The 17,480-nt window shown below is 42.7% G+C and overlaps 1 protein-coding gene across 1 annotated transcript in view; it reads right to left on the reverse strand.

The window, feature by feature from the left end:
• Positions 1–17,480, reverse strand: part of LOC146835039 (cytochrome P450 4B1-like) — a 393,192-nt gene that overhangs the window by 91,172 nt on the left and 284,540 nt on the right. The window contains exons 8-9 of the mRNA XM_085602700.1: positions 15,473–15,663; positions 8,127–8,260 (exon numbers count right to left, since the gene is read on the reverse strand). Coding sequence (XP_085458826.1) covers positions 8,127–8,260; positions 15,473–15,663 — 325 coding nt within the window. The remainder of the gene's footprint in view (positions 1–8,126; positions 8,261–15,472; positions 15,664–17,480) is intronic.

The raw sequence follows: 17,480 nt of genomic DNA on the forward strand, positions 1-17,480 counted from the left end.
AAGGGAACTGCACACAATCTACATATTTCAGGACTGCACTTTTGTGTCAAAGCCTAACTCATTTAACCAACGCATAAGCAAAAACTGGCTTCTAATGCTACTAAAACTTGACAACATGACAGGTTTCAAAAGAGTTATCTGTCAGAAAATACACGATGTTTCCAAATGCTTCTCTCACAGTGGTTCCCAAATGCACACACACTCACAGTGTGATTCTAGACAACAACCACTATCCCTAGGAGTTTACCAAAACTCATTCACTACAGTGGAAGTGGTAAGGGAACTGCACACAACCTACATATTTCAGGACTGCACTTTTAAGTCAAAGCCTGACTCAATTAATCAAAGCATAAGCAAAAACTGCCTTCTAATGCTACTAAAACTTGACAACAAGACAGGTTTTAAAACAGTTATCTGGCAGCAAATACACGATGTTACCAAATGCTTCTCTCACAGTGGTTCCCAAATGCACACAGACTCACAGTGTGATTCTCGACAAACAACACTATCCCTAGCAGCTTACCAAAACTCATTCACTACTGTGCAAGGGATAAGGAGACTAAAGACAATCTAAATATTTAAGTACTGCACTTTAGTGTCAAAGCATGACTCATTTTATCAATGCATAAGCAAAGACTGGCTTCTAATGCTACTAAAACTTGACAACATGACAGGTGTTAAAACAGTTATCTGTCAGCAAATACACGATGTTACCAAATGCTTCTCTCACAGTGGTCCCAAATGCACACAGACTCACAGTGTGATTCTAGACAACAACCACTATCCCTAGGAGTTTACCAAAACTCATTCACTACTGTGAAAGTGGTAAGGGAACTGCACACAATCTACATATTTCAGGACTGCACTTTTGTGTCAAAGCCTAACTCATTTAACCAACGCATTAGCAAAAACTGGCGTCTAATGCTACTAAAACTTGACAACATGACAGGTTTTAAAAGAGTTATCTGTCAGAAAATACACGATGTTTCCAAATGCTTATCTCACAGTGGTTCCCAAATGCACACACACTCACAGTGTGATTCTAGACAAGCACCACTATCCCTAGGAGTTTACCAAAACTCATTCACTACAGTGGAAGTGGTAAGGGAACTGCACACAATCTACATATTTCAGGACTGCACTTTTAAGTCAAAGCCTGACTCATTTAATCAAAGCATAAGCAAAAACTGCCTTCTAATGCTACTAAAACTTGACAACAAGACAGGTTTTAAAACAGTTATCTGGCAGCAAATACACGATGTTACCAAATGCTTCTCTCACAGTGGTTCCCAAATGCACACAGACTCACAGTGTGATTCTAGACAAGCAACACTATCCCTAGCACCTTACCAAAACTCATTCACTTCTGTGCAAGGGGTAAGGAGACTACACACAATCTACATATTAAAGTACAGCACATTAGTGTCAAAGCGTGACTCATTTTATCAATGCATAAGCAAAAACTGGCTTATAATGCTACTAAAACTTGACAACATGACAGGTTTTAACCCCTTCAGTGCCCGCCCCTTTCCCCGCCCTGTGCCGGCCGTTGCATTAGCGGGCGAGGTCTATGACGAGCTGGACTCGTCATGGGCACAGCGCAACCGCGGCCCATGACGAGTCCAGCTCGTCATGGGCACTGAAGGGGTTAAAACAGTTATCTGTCAGCAAATACACGATGTTACCAAATGCTTCTCTTACAGTGGTTCCCAAATGCACACAGACTCACAGTGTGATTCTAGACAACAACCACTATCCCTAGGAGTTTACCAAAACTCATTCACTACTGTGGAAGTGGTAAGGGAACTGCACACAATCTACATATTTCAGGACTGCACTTTTGTGTCAAAGCCTAACTCATTTAATCAACGCATAAGCAAAGACTGGCTTCTAATGCTACTAAAACTTGACAACATGACCGTTTTTAAAAGAGTTATCTGTCAGAAAATACACGATGTTACCAAATGCTTCTCTCACAGTGGTTCCCAAATGCACACACACTCAGTGTGATTCTAGACAAGCACCACTATCCCTAGGAGTTTACCAAAACTCATTCACTACAGTGGAAGTGGAAAGGGAACTGCACACAATCTACATATTTCAGGACTGCACTTTTAAGTCAAAGCCTGACTCATTTAATCAAAGCATAAGCAAAAACTGCCTTCTAATGCTGCTAAAACTTGACAACAAGACAGGCTTTAAAACAGTTATCTGGCAGCAAATACAGGATGTTACCAAATGCTTCTCTCACAGTGGTTCCCAAATGCACACAGACTCACAGTGTGATTCTAGACAAGCAACACTATCCCTAGCAGCTTACCAAAACTCATTCACTACTGTGCAAGGGATAAGGAGACTACACACAATCTACATATTAAAGTACAGCACATTAGTGTCAAAGCGTGACTCATTTTATCAATGCATAAGCAAAGACTGGCTTCTAATGCTACTAAAACTTGACAACATGACAGGTTTTAAAACAGTTATCTGTCAGTAAATACATGATGTTACCAAATGCTTCTCTCACAGTGGTCCCAAATGCACACAGACTCACAGTGTGATTCTAGACAACAACCACTATCCCTAGGAGTTTACCAAAACTCATTCACTACTGTGAAAGTGGTAAGGGAACTGCACACAATCTACATATTTCAGGACTGCACTTTTGTGTCAAAGCCTAACTCATTTAATCAACGCATAAGCAAAGACTGGCTTCTAATGCTACTAAAACTTGACAACATGACAGGTTTTAAAAGAGTTATCTGTCAGAAAATACATGATGTTACCAAATGCTTCTCTCACAGTGGTTCCCAAATGCACACACACTCACAGTGTGATTCTAGACAAGCACCACTATTGCTAGCAGCTTACCAAAACTCATTCACTACTGTGCAAGGGATAAGGAGACTACACACAATCTACATATTAAACTACAACACATTAGTGTCAAAGCATGACTCATTTTATCAATGCATAAGCAAAGACTGGCTTCTAATGCTACTAAAACTTGACAACATGACAGGTTTTAAAAGAGTTATCTGTCAGCAAATACATGATGTTACCAAATGCTTCTCTCACAGTGGTTCCCAAAAGCACACACACTCACAGTGTAATTCTAGACAAGCACCACTGTCCCTAGGAGCTTACCAAACCTCATTCACTACAGTGGAAGAGGTAAGGGGAATGCACACAAACTACATATTTCAGAACTGCACTTTAGAGTCAAACCCTGACTCATTTAATCAAAGCATAAGCAAAAACTGCCTTCTAATGCTACTAAAACTTGACAAGAAAGGTTTTAAAACAGTTATCTGTCAGCAAATACACGATGTTACCAAATGCTTCTCTCACAGTGGTTCCCAAATGCACACAGACTCACTGTGTGATTCTAGACAAGCAACACTATCCCTTACACTATACCAAAACACATTTCTTCATCTAGAAGGAGTAGTACATTTTAGTGTAGAAACATAACTAATTTCACAAATTCATAAACAATGACTGGTTTCTAATTCTACCAAAATATAAACACAGCACAGTTACCTGTCTACAAACACATGAAAAACACAAATGCTTATCACAGAATGGTTTCTACATGCACACACACTGTCAATAAGATTGTAGAGAAAAAAAGTAATCCCTACACTTTAGCAGGAGAAATACATTAGTCTGATTAAAATCAAAATAGTCTACATACATCCCCTCTCAATTAAATAACACACCTTTCAAGTTGTTTTGTAGATTAAGAAGTATATCAGTCACACACCAGACATCAGTCACACACCAGATTTTCTTATACAGAATCTCTGCACTGTGCACCTGTCAGCAGAACCAAAGAATGGTAAAGTTTCCCTCTCATTTTCCACACATATTCATATAAACATCAAATCACATTCCTTCACACATAAATTCAAAAGCAAACACACATTTCTATTGGTTAAACATTTCAACCCTTTCCAAATTACATAAATGTGAACCCTTCCCCCAATCTGCCTTCTGCCCGTTACCATAGAAACAGGTCAGGGAACACTGTACTGATCACACAGGTCACAAGTTCAGCACACAATGTTGCTAATCATGACAGCAAGTGTGCTTGACTTTTCAGCATATCAGCTTATCATATATAATTTTCCTTACAATCATTTTTTGTTAACCAATAAGAATCATGCGTTTAAAAAACAGAAATATACACCCTACCTTTCAGTGTAGAAGGTTGTCAAACAACGAATGATTTCTTGTCTTTTTTCAAAATTGCATCTTAGCCACCATTTTAGAAACACCTTACTTTCAAAACTGCCATTTCATTTACAGAGACCATCTGAGTGCATCCAGACCTCCTTTCAAGATGCTTAGAGTGTGGATTGTGGGACACAGCTATATTTTCTGGAGCCAAAGGTATGCAGAAAACAAAGGCATTCACAAAGAGCAAATGTAGACATTTAATGGATTGGACAGAGAGGGTTAAAGTGGCACCAATTGATGCCATTGGAGAAATCCTTCATGCAAATCCAACACCCTGACCTCATAATAGTGCACTGTGGTGGCAATGGCCTAGGCACTTTGACTGGGGTAGGTCTGGAAATGCTTATGAAGGACACCTTTGCAGAACTGATTTAACTTTTCCCCAAAACTGCCTTTGTGTATTCTAACATATGCCAAAGGCAGAAATGGAACTGGTCCGATAATTTTTGTCCTCAGATTGAGAAAGCTAGGAAACATGTGAATAAATCTGTTTCTGCTTTTCTCCGAGACTATAGAATGGGATCCATTTACAATAACAATCTGTGCTTTCATATGCAAGAGATGTATAGGAGAGATGGGGTACACTTTACTGATGAAGGAAACAGAGTCTTCCTCAACAACTTTAGACTCTGTACAGGTACTTACTTATAAGTACCAAAAACTCTCAATGAACACAACGGCTCTTTTTAGAGCCACTCAAGAACAAAACACTTAAGCTTGATCTTTATCTCCCAACAATTTCAATTTTTTTTTCCTTGCATCCGCGCACCCAACACGAGAGAATCCGCGCACCCAACGCGATAGGATGCGCGGACCCTGCGCGCATTTTGCTGGTTTTTTTTAAAAGGGGGCCCCAGGGGGTCCTTCTGGGACCCCCTAAGCACCTCTGGAGGGTCAGAGTATTTCCACTCTGCCCCCTTTGTTTGTTTTACACACTTATTCCCCTTGCTTCTTCAACCTTGCTTCTACTGAGGCAGAAAATGGCCGCTAACAGTTCCTGGTTTCGAATGTAGACAGACACTCGACAGCCAATTAGCATTCAGCGCGCGATCGGGAGGGTGCGCGCTCGGTTCGAGGAGGGTGCGCGTACGGTGCGGGTAGGGTAGATATATATGTACTTTTAACTCTAATTTTCTCAGGAACTACTGAACGGATTCACACCATTTATGCAAAAGACACGAGTCTGAACCGAGGACTACCTCTTTGCCAAATCTGGTGTCATTCCGTTCAGCGTTTAGGGCTGTAGCTGCAACAACAGATTCTATGGGAAATTGCATGGGGAAAACGTGTTTTGGGACCCCCCTTTTTTCTCGGCCCCCGCTTCACGGATCACCTGCAAACTTTCAGGGTAGGAGCGGAGCGGAGCTGGCCAAAAGTTTGGACAATTTCGCGAGGATTCATCAACCGGCGCCAGACTTATTGGGAATAGAATGTTGCGGATTTCCTATGGAAAATAGGTCCTAACTATAACTATCTACTGGCGACCGCCAGTAGATAATATATGTATATACACACATACACACACACATACATATATACACATATTCACACACACACACACATATATATACACATATTCACACACACACACACACCCACACACACACACACACATAAAGATAGACAGATTTAGATATATCAAGAGAAGGCTGAACAGTGTTGACTGGCACTGGGGATAAGGCTGCCATTGGAAGCCTGGTCGGGAGCCCAGGCAGCTTCTCTTGGTCTACAGGTGCATCTGAGGGGGCCAGGGTGAAGTGGTGGAAGAGGAACAACAACGTCGCCTTTGGATAAGCTGCAATCTATGGATGGGTGGTCAGCACCAGTGGTTGGAAACTGCAGAAAAGGAGCAAACACAAGAACAAGCTCCACCAAAATAGAGAAAGAGGATGTAGAAGCCATGGTCAGGGAGCAATGCTGCCAGCTGGAACTGCAGCCCTGAAATGGTGTTAGCACATGAGAACTAAGAAACCTTTCCTATGACACTGCTTGTGCTTTTTTCTAGAGGACCTACTCTTGTCCTTTGAGGGCTTGCTGACTGAAGGAGAGACAGAGTGCCTTCGAGCGGGACCTGGTATGGAGCAGCAGTAAGCCTGATGGTCCTACCAAGCCTCACCGTGAAGAGTCTATTCCATGGCCTTGGAGTGCATAAGGGAAAACTAGAGGGTCCCTGAAAGAGCGCTATGGGTAAGGAAAGAGGGCAGGTAAACAACAAAGTAAGTAATATCAGAGACGTCTCCAAAACAAATTAACTGAGATACGGCAATATCTCCATAATACATAAACTGTTGTCCAACAGACCAATGGTTTTTAGATGTTTATTATTCAAAAGTATAAAAATGCTTATATGTAGACTGATACTATGTATGTAATATGAATATATTTATGTAAAAAAAAAAAGATAAAAAGATCTATCCATTGCATCTTGGAGTGCATAAGGACACACTTTGCACACTACTTAGGGTCATGACTGGGCACAAGGCATCAGAGACAGAAGTCATGTTGGTCAGAGAGCAACATCTTTGTCTGAACACAGTGACATTTAAACTTGAAACCTTTGGAGGAGACATCCCTGAGAACACTGCAAACTAAATTGTTTGAAAGAAAATGTTCAAAAAGTATCAAAGGGGACAGAAAAAGGAAATTTCATCCATGTCCTGGGGTGGCAGTTTACACTACTCTCAGTGGAGGCTGCCTCAGAATGGGGGGGGGGGGGGAGGGAGGGAGATGAAAAAATTATAAAAAAGAAACGTGCCTGTTGCCGCCTCTGCCGCAGGCATCTCTTCTCCATCCGCAAGCATCCAGGCTCCCTGCCTCTCCCAGCCAATCACACCGCTGCATGAGCTACGTTATGATTGGTCTGAGCAGCCTGGGGGCCTGGGCATTTTCTCCACCTGGCTGTGCCCAGTGGAGTACATGCTAAGTGAGCATGACGGATTAGCCGACCGAAGAGGGCTGGTCAAACCATCATGCGCACTTAGAGGAGTACAAACCACTCCTCACTCTGCTCTGATGGCGAGGAGCTTAGCCCCACCCTACCTGACCTGGCTTCCAGACCTGCAAAGAAAAGGACAATGATAACTCTTGGTATTATCATTTTCTTTTTTTGCTCTGCTCGCCGAGCAGTGGGGCGACGCTCCTCCACCATAATGGAGGAGCCGCCACTGACTACTCTGTAATTTCAAATCCGAGGGTGGATCCAGGAGCAAACACCGAGCCAGGGTGCCCACTATCGGCACAAGAAAACTATTTCTAGTCTCAGGGTGCAGCCTGGCTCCCCGGAAGAGATTTAAAAATGACGGAATCTGCAGAGACCAGATGGACCGTGAGCTTCATAAACCAGCTTATGAACTAACATTTCAAAGGAAAAAAACAAAAATCGGGTTTGCTGAGTAGCTTAACCAGTCTTTGCAGTTCGATGATGTAATCAATAATGTCAATGCATCACATAAGGTAATAATTTATATGATTTATGATGTCATTTGTGATATCAACTACGCCAACATGTGTGAGTCGTAAAACACAGAATCAGATCTGTGCCCCCTACTGCACCTAGAGGCCATGGGATAAACAGTTAATCCCACATTCATGAACTAACTGCACCTTGGTCCACTTTCCATTCCTCTGGATTTATTTACATTGCTTCTTTGAAAGATCCAGTCGTGCCAATGCAGACTCATAATGTAAAGCTCCGAAGCAAGCGTGTGAGGGCACTAGCAGTGCAGGGCATTGGTGGTTTATGGTTGGGAGGGTAATCATTACCTGGCAAATTGCGTTTACTTCTTAGACCATAACCATGTAGTCCGTTTTTAGTATCATTGGCTATTTCCGGACTATCTATATCCTCAGGTTCACTATGAAGGTGAATCTTTACTACACGTTACCTGCAGGTAGAGTCCGTCCATCGCAGAACGTCATTGGAGCGGCGAGCTTTCGGGCCACAAATGGCACTGGCGGGTAGAGGCGGAGACATTCTTTGATGCACAAGGTGGAGTAGGTCATCTTACTAAGATCATCCCTGAAAGAAATTAAATGCATTATTATTCTGGATGTGAGCCCTCATTACAACGAGCACAGATTTGCATATTCATATTAGATAATAAGATGGTTACTTCTTTGAAGGGGACCATCTAGTGTTCTGAATCACAAAATAAATCACCGACAATATGTAGTTATGAATATTTATTTGTTTGGTTATATTTTTTTGGGGTGGGGGTAGTTTTAAATAGCGCAAACTCAACCTGAAGGTATCAGAGCGCTTTACATGAGCACCTGTTGCATTACAGACAGTGAATTCATTTTGTGAGGCACGGGGAGATTAAACGATTTGCCCAGAATCACAGGATCTTCACAGAGACGTTTTAAGACATGGGCAAAGTGGGCTCTGGCCCAGGGCCCCATCCTTTGAGGGGCCCCCTGATAGAGCCAGCTCTGTTCTGCAGAGACTCTTGTCCTGATGACCTGGAATGATTATTAAACAAATTGTTTAAATACTGTTTAGTTTTAATTTATTTTTAATGTGAGTGATGTGTGTGAGTCTATTACAGACATTTTGCAGCGAAATGTTGCGTTTGAATTTCATGCAACATCCATAAAAAATTTTTTAGATCCAAACAGGACCTCACATATGAGAAATGGGAGTGAGTCACAGCGTTTATTTGCAGTAATATTGGTGATCTGTTGCTGTGTTACAACATCGAAAACATGTCACTATCCCTGTATATCAGATGAAAAGACTTTAGAATCTGGACGAGTGTGCCTGTGCACTGTCAATGACCTGGTCAAAGAGGGTGAGAAAGAGTTAAAATAGGATAATACATTAAAATCTGTTCAGCACAGGGTCACCCAAAATATGTTTGGCCCAGGGCCCCCAAAAACCTTAAGATGTCCCTAGATCTTCAGAGTCCCTGCAGAGACTCGAACCTGGTTCCCCAGCTTCGAGGTCGACCGCTCTGTTTCGGATCCGAGACTGCCTGTGACATAATAAATCTAATGGCCGCTTTAAAATAAAAATCAAGCATTGAGAGTTAATATTATCTCTGCTCCTTTTACCATGTGAAATCCTTCTTACAGTGCCATCACAGAAACACAAATAGACATGCTCAGTCTCGATGCAAGTCATTCTTTGCCTAAAACACATTGAATTATTTATCACAGTAGAAAAAATAAACTAGTGCACACGTCACCTATTTTGCATACAGGAGGAGTGGAGGGCTGTTCCAAGATGGCTGCTGTTTAGGCCTCTTGAGTTACTCACAGATGCCATTTTTGATGGTAAAGATTAATATTCCTTTCTACAGTCTCTGCTATATGATTAATATTGTTTCATTTTCATCTATACCCTTAAGTACCTGAAGCTATACTCCCTTTTTTCCAACTCCATGTAGGGAATATAACCTCAAACTAATATTAGTTATAAATACATATATTAAGAATAAAGGTGGTGATGAACAGGTGTGGCTTGTCCATACATAAGGCACTGAATACATGGCGTTCTGTTGACAGTTGCAGGTAGTAAGACTAGGGCAAGCCCTGTACACAGAAACCATAATTTCATTAATTTGTATATATGTATATATGATCTGATTTTGATACATAATTTGTTCAAAGGCTAAGGCATTCTCAGCTCATCCCTCCAGTTAATAACCAGAGACCTATAACGAAAACTTTCTCGGCAGCCCAACTTAAGATCGGTGCGACTCATGATGTATATTAACTTTTGGCGGACTTATTTTATTTAAATATATATTGGTTGATTTTGTATTGATTAATGTGCATGGGTGTACTTTTCACCATGTATGGCAAAATAATGTATTTTATAGGTGGGAGGCTACCACAAATTGATGTGCAAAAACAGTACCCCAACATAATCATGTTGAGGGTAGAGGAGTTGGCCTAACGTCTAGGGTGGTTGACCTCGAAGCTGGGGGAACCCGGGTTCATGTCTCGGCAAGGACACTCAACATGCTGTGATTCTGGGCAAATCACCTAGGGGGAATATCAACAACAACAAGCGATAATTATCGCTCAGCGTTCTTAGCGTGAGGATTATTATCGCCGGCTAGCGTGAGTTTTTATCGCTGAGACAGCGTGCTATTAGCAACGCTTATCTCAATAGCGATAAAAATCTACACGCTAACAGGCTAAAGTGAGATTATCGCTGGAAACCCAGCGATAATCACACGTTACCTTGTTGATAGGGACAGGCAAACTTCGCCATGGTATCCTCCTTCCATAGGATATCATGGCTAAGTCTGAAAATTAGCAGATGTAAAAAAGCAGCGTTAACCGCGGTTAGCGCTGCTTTTTTTGTCTCTAACAGGGTTAGCGACATTCTTGATAATAGGAGAAATGTCGCTTAGCGACATTTCTCCTATTATTGTACTCTGGAACGCCCCCTTTGCATCTCATTAGAGATGCAAGGGGAAGCGTAGAGTAAAAGGGTGCTAACATGCAAATTTGCGTGTTAGCGCCCTGTTGTTGATAGGGTGCTAGTTTTATCTCTGCTTTTTTGGCTTTTAAAGCCAAAAAAGCAGAGATAAAGCCCTTGTTGATATGCCCCTTAATCTCCCCGTGCCTAACAAAAAAAAATATGTCCTCATGTAACGCAAATGGTGCTCGTGTAATGTGCTCTGATACTCGATACCCTCGGGTCAAGTCTGCGCTATTTAAAACTCTGTAAAATAAAATAAAATAAATAAATCATCCTAGCATTTCAACCCTCCTACTAGTTTCACTTTTGAGTCTCGGCGTATGTAAACCATCATCTATAGCGCTACTACTATTGTTCAAAGGAGACACCTGGCAAGGGGCACTTGCTTTTCATTTAAATTTCTTGTTTCAAAGTAGTGAGTAGAAGTGTGAGAGACATCCCCAGTACTTTTGTTATCTATGCACTTGTAATACGGTGAGTGGGATATCCGTCATGTTTGTGGCACCAAACTCTAACTCAGGCCATTAGTCTTTTTACTGCTTGCTTTCAGAGGCTGGATTGAACCCTCCTCGGTCTACCCCGATCCCTCCACTGCTACCTTAATCTCTTTTCAAGGAGCGGCTGAACTCTTCCCGCTGCTTGTCACTGACTTCCACTCCCTGTAACTAGGGGATTAGACACTGGTTTCCGTCTGCCTGGTGCTCTCTACAGCACTTCTAAGGAGAGACTGAAACCTGCAGTACTTCTGGGTAGAGATGTCTCTGCAGGACTCCATAAGGCTCAAGAGGAAGTGCTTGTTTGGGCCTCTTCATGCATTTGTCACCTGATTTACCTGCAGCCACCAAGCTGTCCAGTATCTTCTGGTTAAACTAAGACAGTGAAATGGTAAAAAGGAGCTCCACTCTGTCTTTACTTTGATCTCCAGGCTGCAGTCTTTATGGCACTTATGTATCTATCTGTAGAGAGGTCAGTGCCTCTCTTTACCTTCTTACAAGTGACGATAGTCTGGAATTATTTGAAGGAAGATGTTCAGTGGGAGTGACTTCCAGGGATCAGTCTCTTTGCAATTCATAGTGGAACTGCCGTCTTTGGGAGCTGTTGAAAGAGCTCTGTTTTTGGTGTGCTAGAAGGTAGATCCTGGCTCGGAAATAAAGGTGAATCCATTTCCAACACAGTGTGAAAAATCCATGATGTGTTTTTTTTCTGTAGCTAATAAGACTTCATTCCGTAGTGGGGTGGTTTGCTCCCTCAAGTTGGAAGGAAGTTGGATTTGTTTGATTCTGATTTTCCCGAGGTTATCATACTTTTAAAAGACCCAAAGAATAGAGCAACAATTACACAAGCAACAGTCTCCACCAAATACATTTTCTTTTTTACATTTTCTTTACTTATCTCAACTGAATTGTGTGTTTGTTAGACCTGGCACTTTGGCGTGGTCTCCCTTCCGTGTTTTTGCTGTTGCCTCATGTGTTTTTGCTGGTGTTAGATGCTTTGGGCACTGTTCCACTGCTATCCAGTGCCACAGTGCAAGTGCTCCCTATTGTAAATTAATGTATGGATTCGTGATTCCATGATTGACTGATTTGGTTTACTTGTCAGACCCTAGTACAGTGCACCAGGAGTGCCCAGGGCTGGTAATCCAAATGCTGCTAGTGGGCTTGCAGCACTGGTTGTGCCACCCACAGAAGCACCCTGTTAAAGTGTGTCTAAGGCTTGCCATTGCAGAGCCTGTGTGCAGTCTGGTACTGCCATGCTGGCTGGGCAAGTGCATCCACTTGCCAGTCCCTAAACCTTCCCTTTTCTTCATGTCAGACACCCCCATGGTAGGCCCAAGGGCAGGGTGCATTGTAAGTATAAGGTCGGATATGCCCTGGTGTGTGCGTCATGTCCTAATAGTGAATTACAGCCATTTTCGGTTTTCACTATTGAAAGGCTACCTGTTCCCCATAGGCCTGAATGGGAAGTTTGATTATTACATCTTATAATCCTAACTGGCTCAGGGAACATGGTAGAAATTCGAGTTTAGTATGCCTGAACTTAGAATGCTAAAATACATATTTTAGTGAAGTTGGTTTTAACATTCTGTGTTTGAAAATACCACTTTTAGAAAGTAGGTATTTTCTTGTCTAACCATCCAAACCTGCCTCTGCTAGGTTGTGTATTCCTGGTCTGGAGTTTGAGTGACAGGGGTTGGGGGATTCCAGGAGACAGGGTGAGTCAGCACAGGGCTGAATAGAGAGATCTGCATCTAGATGGGTGGGAGGAGTTGCACCTGGGACCTGAATAGGGCTATGCCTTCCCTCCACAATGCTGGCTCCACCTCCCGTGGTGCGTCTGATGTCTCTGCGCTGCACTGTGAAAGGAAAGAAGGAGTCATGTAAACAGAATGCTCCAGGACTGACCAGAACTGGCTTCAACTAGGCAAAGGCCTCTCTGCCTTCAGAGAACAAAGACAAACTGAGTATAAATATTGGGACCCAAACCCAAGAACTTTAAATCACTTTGGGAAACCAGAAGAAACCTTTACTGAGGAGAGGAACCAGAGAGACTGAGGAGAGACTATCACTAAGCTTGAGGGATTGGCCTGCAGTGCTTGCCTGACTGCCAAAGAGAGGAGAAAGGAACTTTGTGTACTTTAGTCAACTTGTGAAGGATCTCCAAGGGCTTGAGAAAAGGACGTGCCTCCTGCTGAACTCTCAGGGACCACAGACTTCACCCACCAGCTCCCCAAGGGTTCTTTGGAAGTGCCTGCTGTTTTGCGAGGCTTTCTGAGAGACTGCATGTCGCAAGGAGCTGGAAGCGCGACTCACGACCAAGAAGCGTGTCGCCGAACTGCTGCGGTCGCTTCACGAGAAAGCACCTTGCATCGCCGGAGAACAGGATCGACGTCGCAGCAGATGCTGTCGCATCACCGGGAAGCGTGTCGCAGGGCCTGTCGCGGCCCAGAAGAACCGTTGAGTCATCACAGGGCCCCCGAAGCACCTCGCATCACCGGAGAAGAGGATCGACGTTGCATCAGACGCCACCGCATCACCGGGAAGCGTGTCGCAGGGCCTGTCGCGGCTCGCATCGTTGTCGAAGCAACTCGTATCGCCGGAGAAGAGGATCGACATCACATCAGATGCCCCCGCAACACCGGGAAGCATGTCGCAGGGCCTGTCACGGCTCGCATCGTTGTCGAAGCAACTCGCATCACCAAGGAGAAGGATTGACATCGCAGCAGACGCTTCCGCATCACCGAGAAGCGTGTCGCAGGGCCTGTCGCGGTTCGCATCGTGTCGCATCAAGAAAAGACGCCATCTTTGTTTCATTGCACCGGATCTTCATCGCATCACGGCGTTGCGTGCCGCATCGCCACGGAAGCGCAGTAAGAAACGGATGCATCACCTCCCCTCGCAGAGAAGAACCGATGCATCCCCTATGCAGCAGTAGGGACCCAACGCATCACCGTTCTTGCATGTAAGGAACCGACGCATCACCTTCCCTGCAACACTTTCGTTGTATAGCGTTTCGCATCTTAAGCTACATTGAACTCAAAGTGTCTCATTTTAAGATCTAAAGAGAACTAAGCTATTTCTACCATTTTAAGTACAGTATTGTTGATTTTTGTTATTTCTACCATTTTAAGTACAGTATTGTGGATTTTTGTTGTTTGCGGTCTTGTTTTAAGTCTATATAAAGAATACTTATTTTTGATATGAAACTTGTGTGGTGTCCATCTGTAGTGTTGTCACTTGGTTCCTGTATGTGTTCACAAACGCTTTACACACTGCCTCTGAGATAAGCGTGTCTGCTCATGCCAAGCTGCCAAGGGGGTGAGCAGGGATTATTTTAGGAGTGTACCCCCTTACCCTGACTAGACGCAAGGGCCCCTATTTGGACAAAGGTACCTACCTCTGCCAACTAGAGACCCCCTAATCTAACAGTGTCCCTGATGAAGGACCACACACAAGAGCAAGAAAAGAGTTCTTGGTCAAAGATCACACTTTAAAAAATGTGTAGTAGGTGCGTACCTACAGCTCGGTGCCTGCCGAAGTAGTAAGCTCGTTTTAAATTGAATGAGGGGAACAGTATTTTAATTCTTCCAGAATTAAATGTCCTTGTGTCAGTCAGTAGTTCTATAGGTGCTTCAAGTAGAGCTATCTAAAGTCAAATAAGGCTGACAGTGTATTATACTACTCCATCGCTGCAAATAAGAAATTGCCAGAGGGGTAATTGGACATTTAACAATGTGGACGTGGAGGCAATTGGTCAAAAGCCCTTTGACGATTGTCCATTAGGAGGATTTAAAAAGATCTAATTTAAAAAAAGTTGAATGAAGTCTGTGACAAATGATTACCACCATAGAAGTGTCTGGTATGGTGGTAATTTTCAAAGACTCCCAACTATAATTTGGAAACTGCTGTTCCAAATGTGTTATGGTTTATGACTTTAGTTGGTAGGGTTGCTAACTCAGTATATTGGACCAATATGCAGGACCACTGGTGAATGGTAGAGGAATGCTATCCTAACCCTTTCCTAATCTCAAATCAGCCTAGGATTTCCGATTTCAACATTCAATAATACTTTTTTGCACTTTAAACCTAGTTCAGTTTCCCACACTAACTTGGTTCCCAAGGCCGAAGTACTACAATGTGTAGGCCTTATATTATTATCATGGGTATCAAGAGAAGGCTTGAGAAGTAGCAAGATCAGAGTAGCATTGGGCAGGTCTTAAGGTATAGTGCAACATACATTTTACACACCAAAGGTGTATTCAATGGCAATACAAATCTACAATACTGAAGAACATCTCACCATTCCACCGTATCCCGCTCTCCCAGTATTTCTTTAATCTCTTTCCAGCACATCTCTTGATGTTCTGGATGCCTGGCCATGGAGTACAATATCCAGGAAATTCCACTCGCTGTTGTGTCATGGCCTTCGAACATAAACGTATCCACTTCAGCCCGGAGGTCCTCATCAGACAGCCCATTTCCATCTTCATCCTAGTTAAGCAAGCAAGAACACTTTCTTGTGGTCAGCTCAATCACCCTGTGGATTCCTCTGAAAAGATGCAGAGCAGCCAAGAAACACAGCAGCACCGTGAGACTTCAACAAGGTAACCTTGCTTTCGAGTGAACACTTGTGCATTTAACTGCACAAATCAGAATTAAACCTGTTGGTGCAATGGTTGGAAAATAGGACTAAGAGAAGGGTCTTTTCCAATATCTATTTTCTTTATGTTGTGCTTAATCTGAAAATGTATGTGCCAGGCATCAAATATACTCTCAATCTCACTCCATTAACATGCCGAATAAGGACAGACCGTGCATGATTGGAGTGAGCGTGCATCGTGTTACTGGTACAAACACTTTCTTTAAAGGGCTTTTCATCGTTCAGTGTACTTCTATATTATTTGGATGGACCCATGGCTGAATGGTTTAGGCCTGTTTCTTTTTTTAATTTGGAAAGTTGTATACTTAACGACTGGATTGATTGAGGTAAGCAGTTACCTGGTTGTTTACTGTGTCAATTAGTTGAAGGGACATCAGAGAAAACTGGACAGTGAGAAAAGAAGGGCGAATGCTATTTGGATTTTTGGACCATCATGTAGTAAGAGTTAATTTTCTTGACGCTAGGTGTGAACATGAGAGATTTTCCACAAGGTATAACAAGGATTGGTTTAATTTATGGGGAGCTTCTCTACGCCTGTGGGACGGGAATGTGTGCAATCACCCGGTGGACACGTGATCAGCTGACGCGTGTGCCTTAAGGAGATGGTTGCAGGTATGAGGAACCTTCGCAATCATCCGGTTTGATGTGAATCTTGTATGAAGTGAGAATTGGTAACCTCTTTAGCCCTGAAGAAGTTGCACAAAGGGTTGGCAACAAAACATGTTGGCTCTTTATAATTGAACATTTTTGGGGAAAGCTTACAGCACTGAATAAAAGATACGTTAAGCCAGTAAGCTTTACCTCATTTCAATATTGGGAATTGCATCTTTATTCTCACGGGGTCCAGTGGGCACTTTAGTGATATTTTGCCCGGACAGTTCATTTACATTTGGTTTCTCACCGTCTTCTTTTCCTTCATTCTTCGAGAATTTCACGATAGAACACACACTTTCTTTATGGGGAGAAAGCAACCGATGATAAGTGGGTCTGCTAGTGAGTACCAACTAGCAAGCCCGCCTTGGTGTTACGACTGAGGTGCTTTCTCTCCTCCATTTTTCTCGTGTATGAGAGAGAGTCTTCCTATGTTGTATTGACATTTTTTGTTATAAATAGAACACACTGACACTTGTATTAGCAATAGTGAGTCGCTCATGTAAGGGAGTATTTGAAAGACTTTAGAAACCCCTACAGTGTCTTAAATTTAATGGAAGGTGTTCTTACTAAGTCAGGCTTCTTGTTGTTTATGGCCTGTTGAGTTGGGGGCGGCCTCACTGTTTCTCCCCCTGTTGCTCCTTTTGTGTTGATTAATTTAAGGTGAGACAGGTTTGTAGCACCTTTATCTATAAAGTTTATTGCATGTCATAGTATTTCAATAGTGTTCGTAGCTTATACACCAACGGAAAAGTAAAGAAAAGGGAGCATGGCAACATCTACCAGCAGCACAGTGCAGGTCTGAGTTTTGGGCTTGAAGGAAACAGATCTATTAGGATTGTAGCAGAAAGTGAACAAACTACATTTAAAAAGCCTCCAAAAGATGCCCTTAATCTGCTTGAGCATCAAAAAAACAAGGTGATGGAAGAAATGCTTGAATTAATCTGGTGATCACTCAGACTCCATTTCAGTCCATTGAATTTCATACACTAATTGA

This window comes from Triturus cristatus, chromosome 4_2, assembly GCF_964204655.1.
Source record: "Triturus cristatus chromosome 4_2, aTriCri1.1, whole genome shotgun sequence".
In the NCBI taxonomy this organism is placed as follows: Eukaryota; Metazoa; Chordata; class Amphibia; order Caudata; family Salamandridae; genus Triturus; species Triturus cristatus.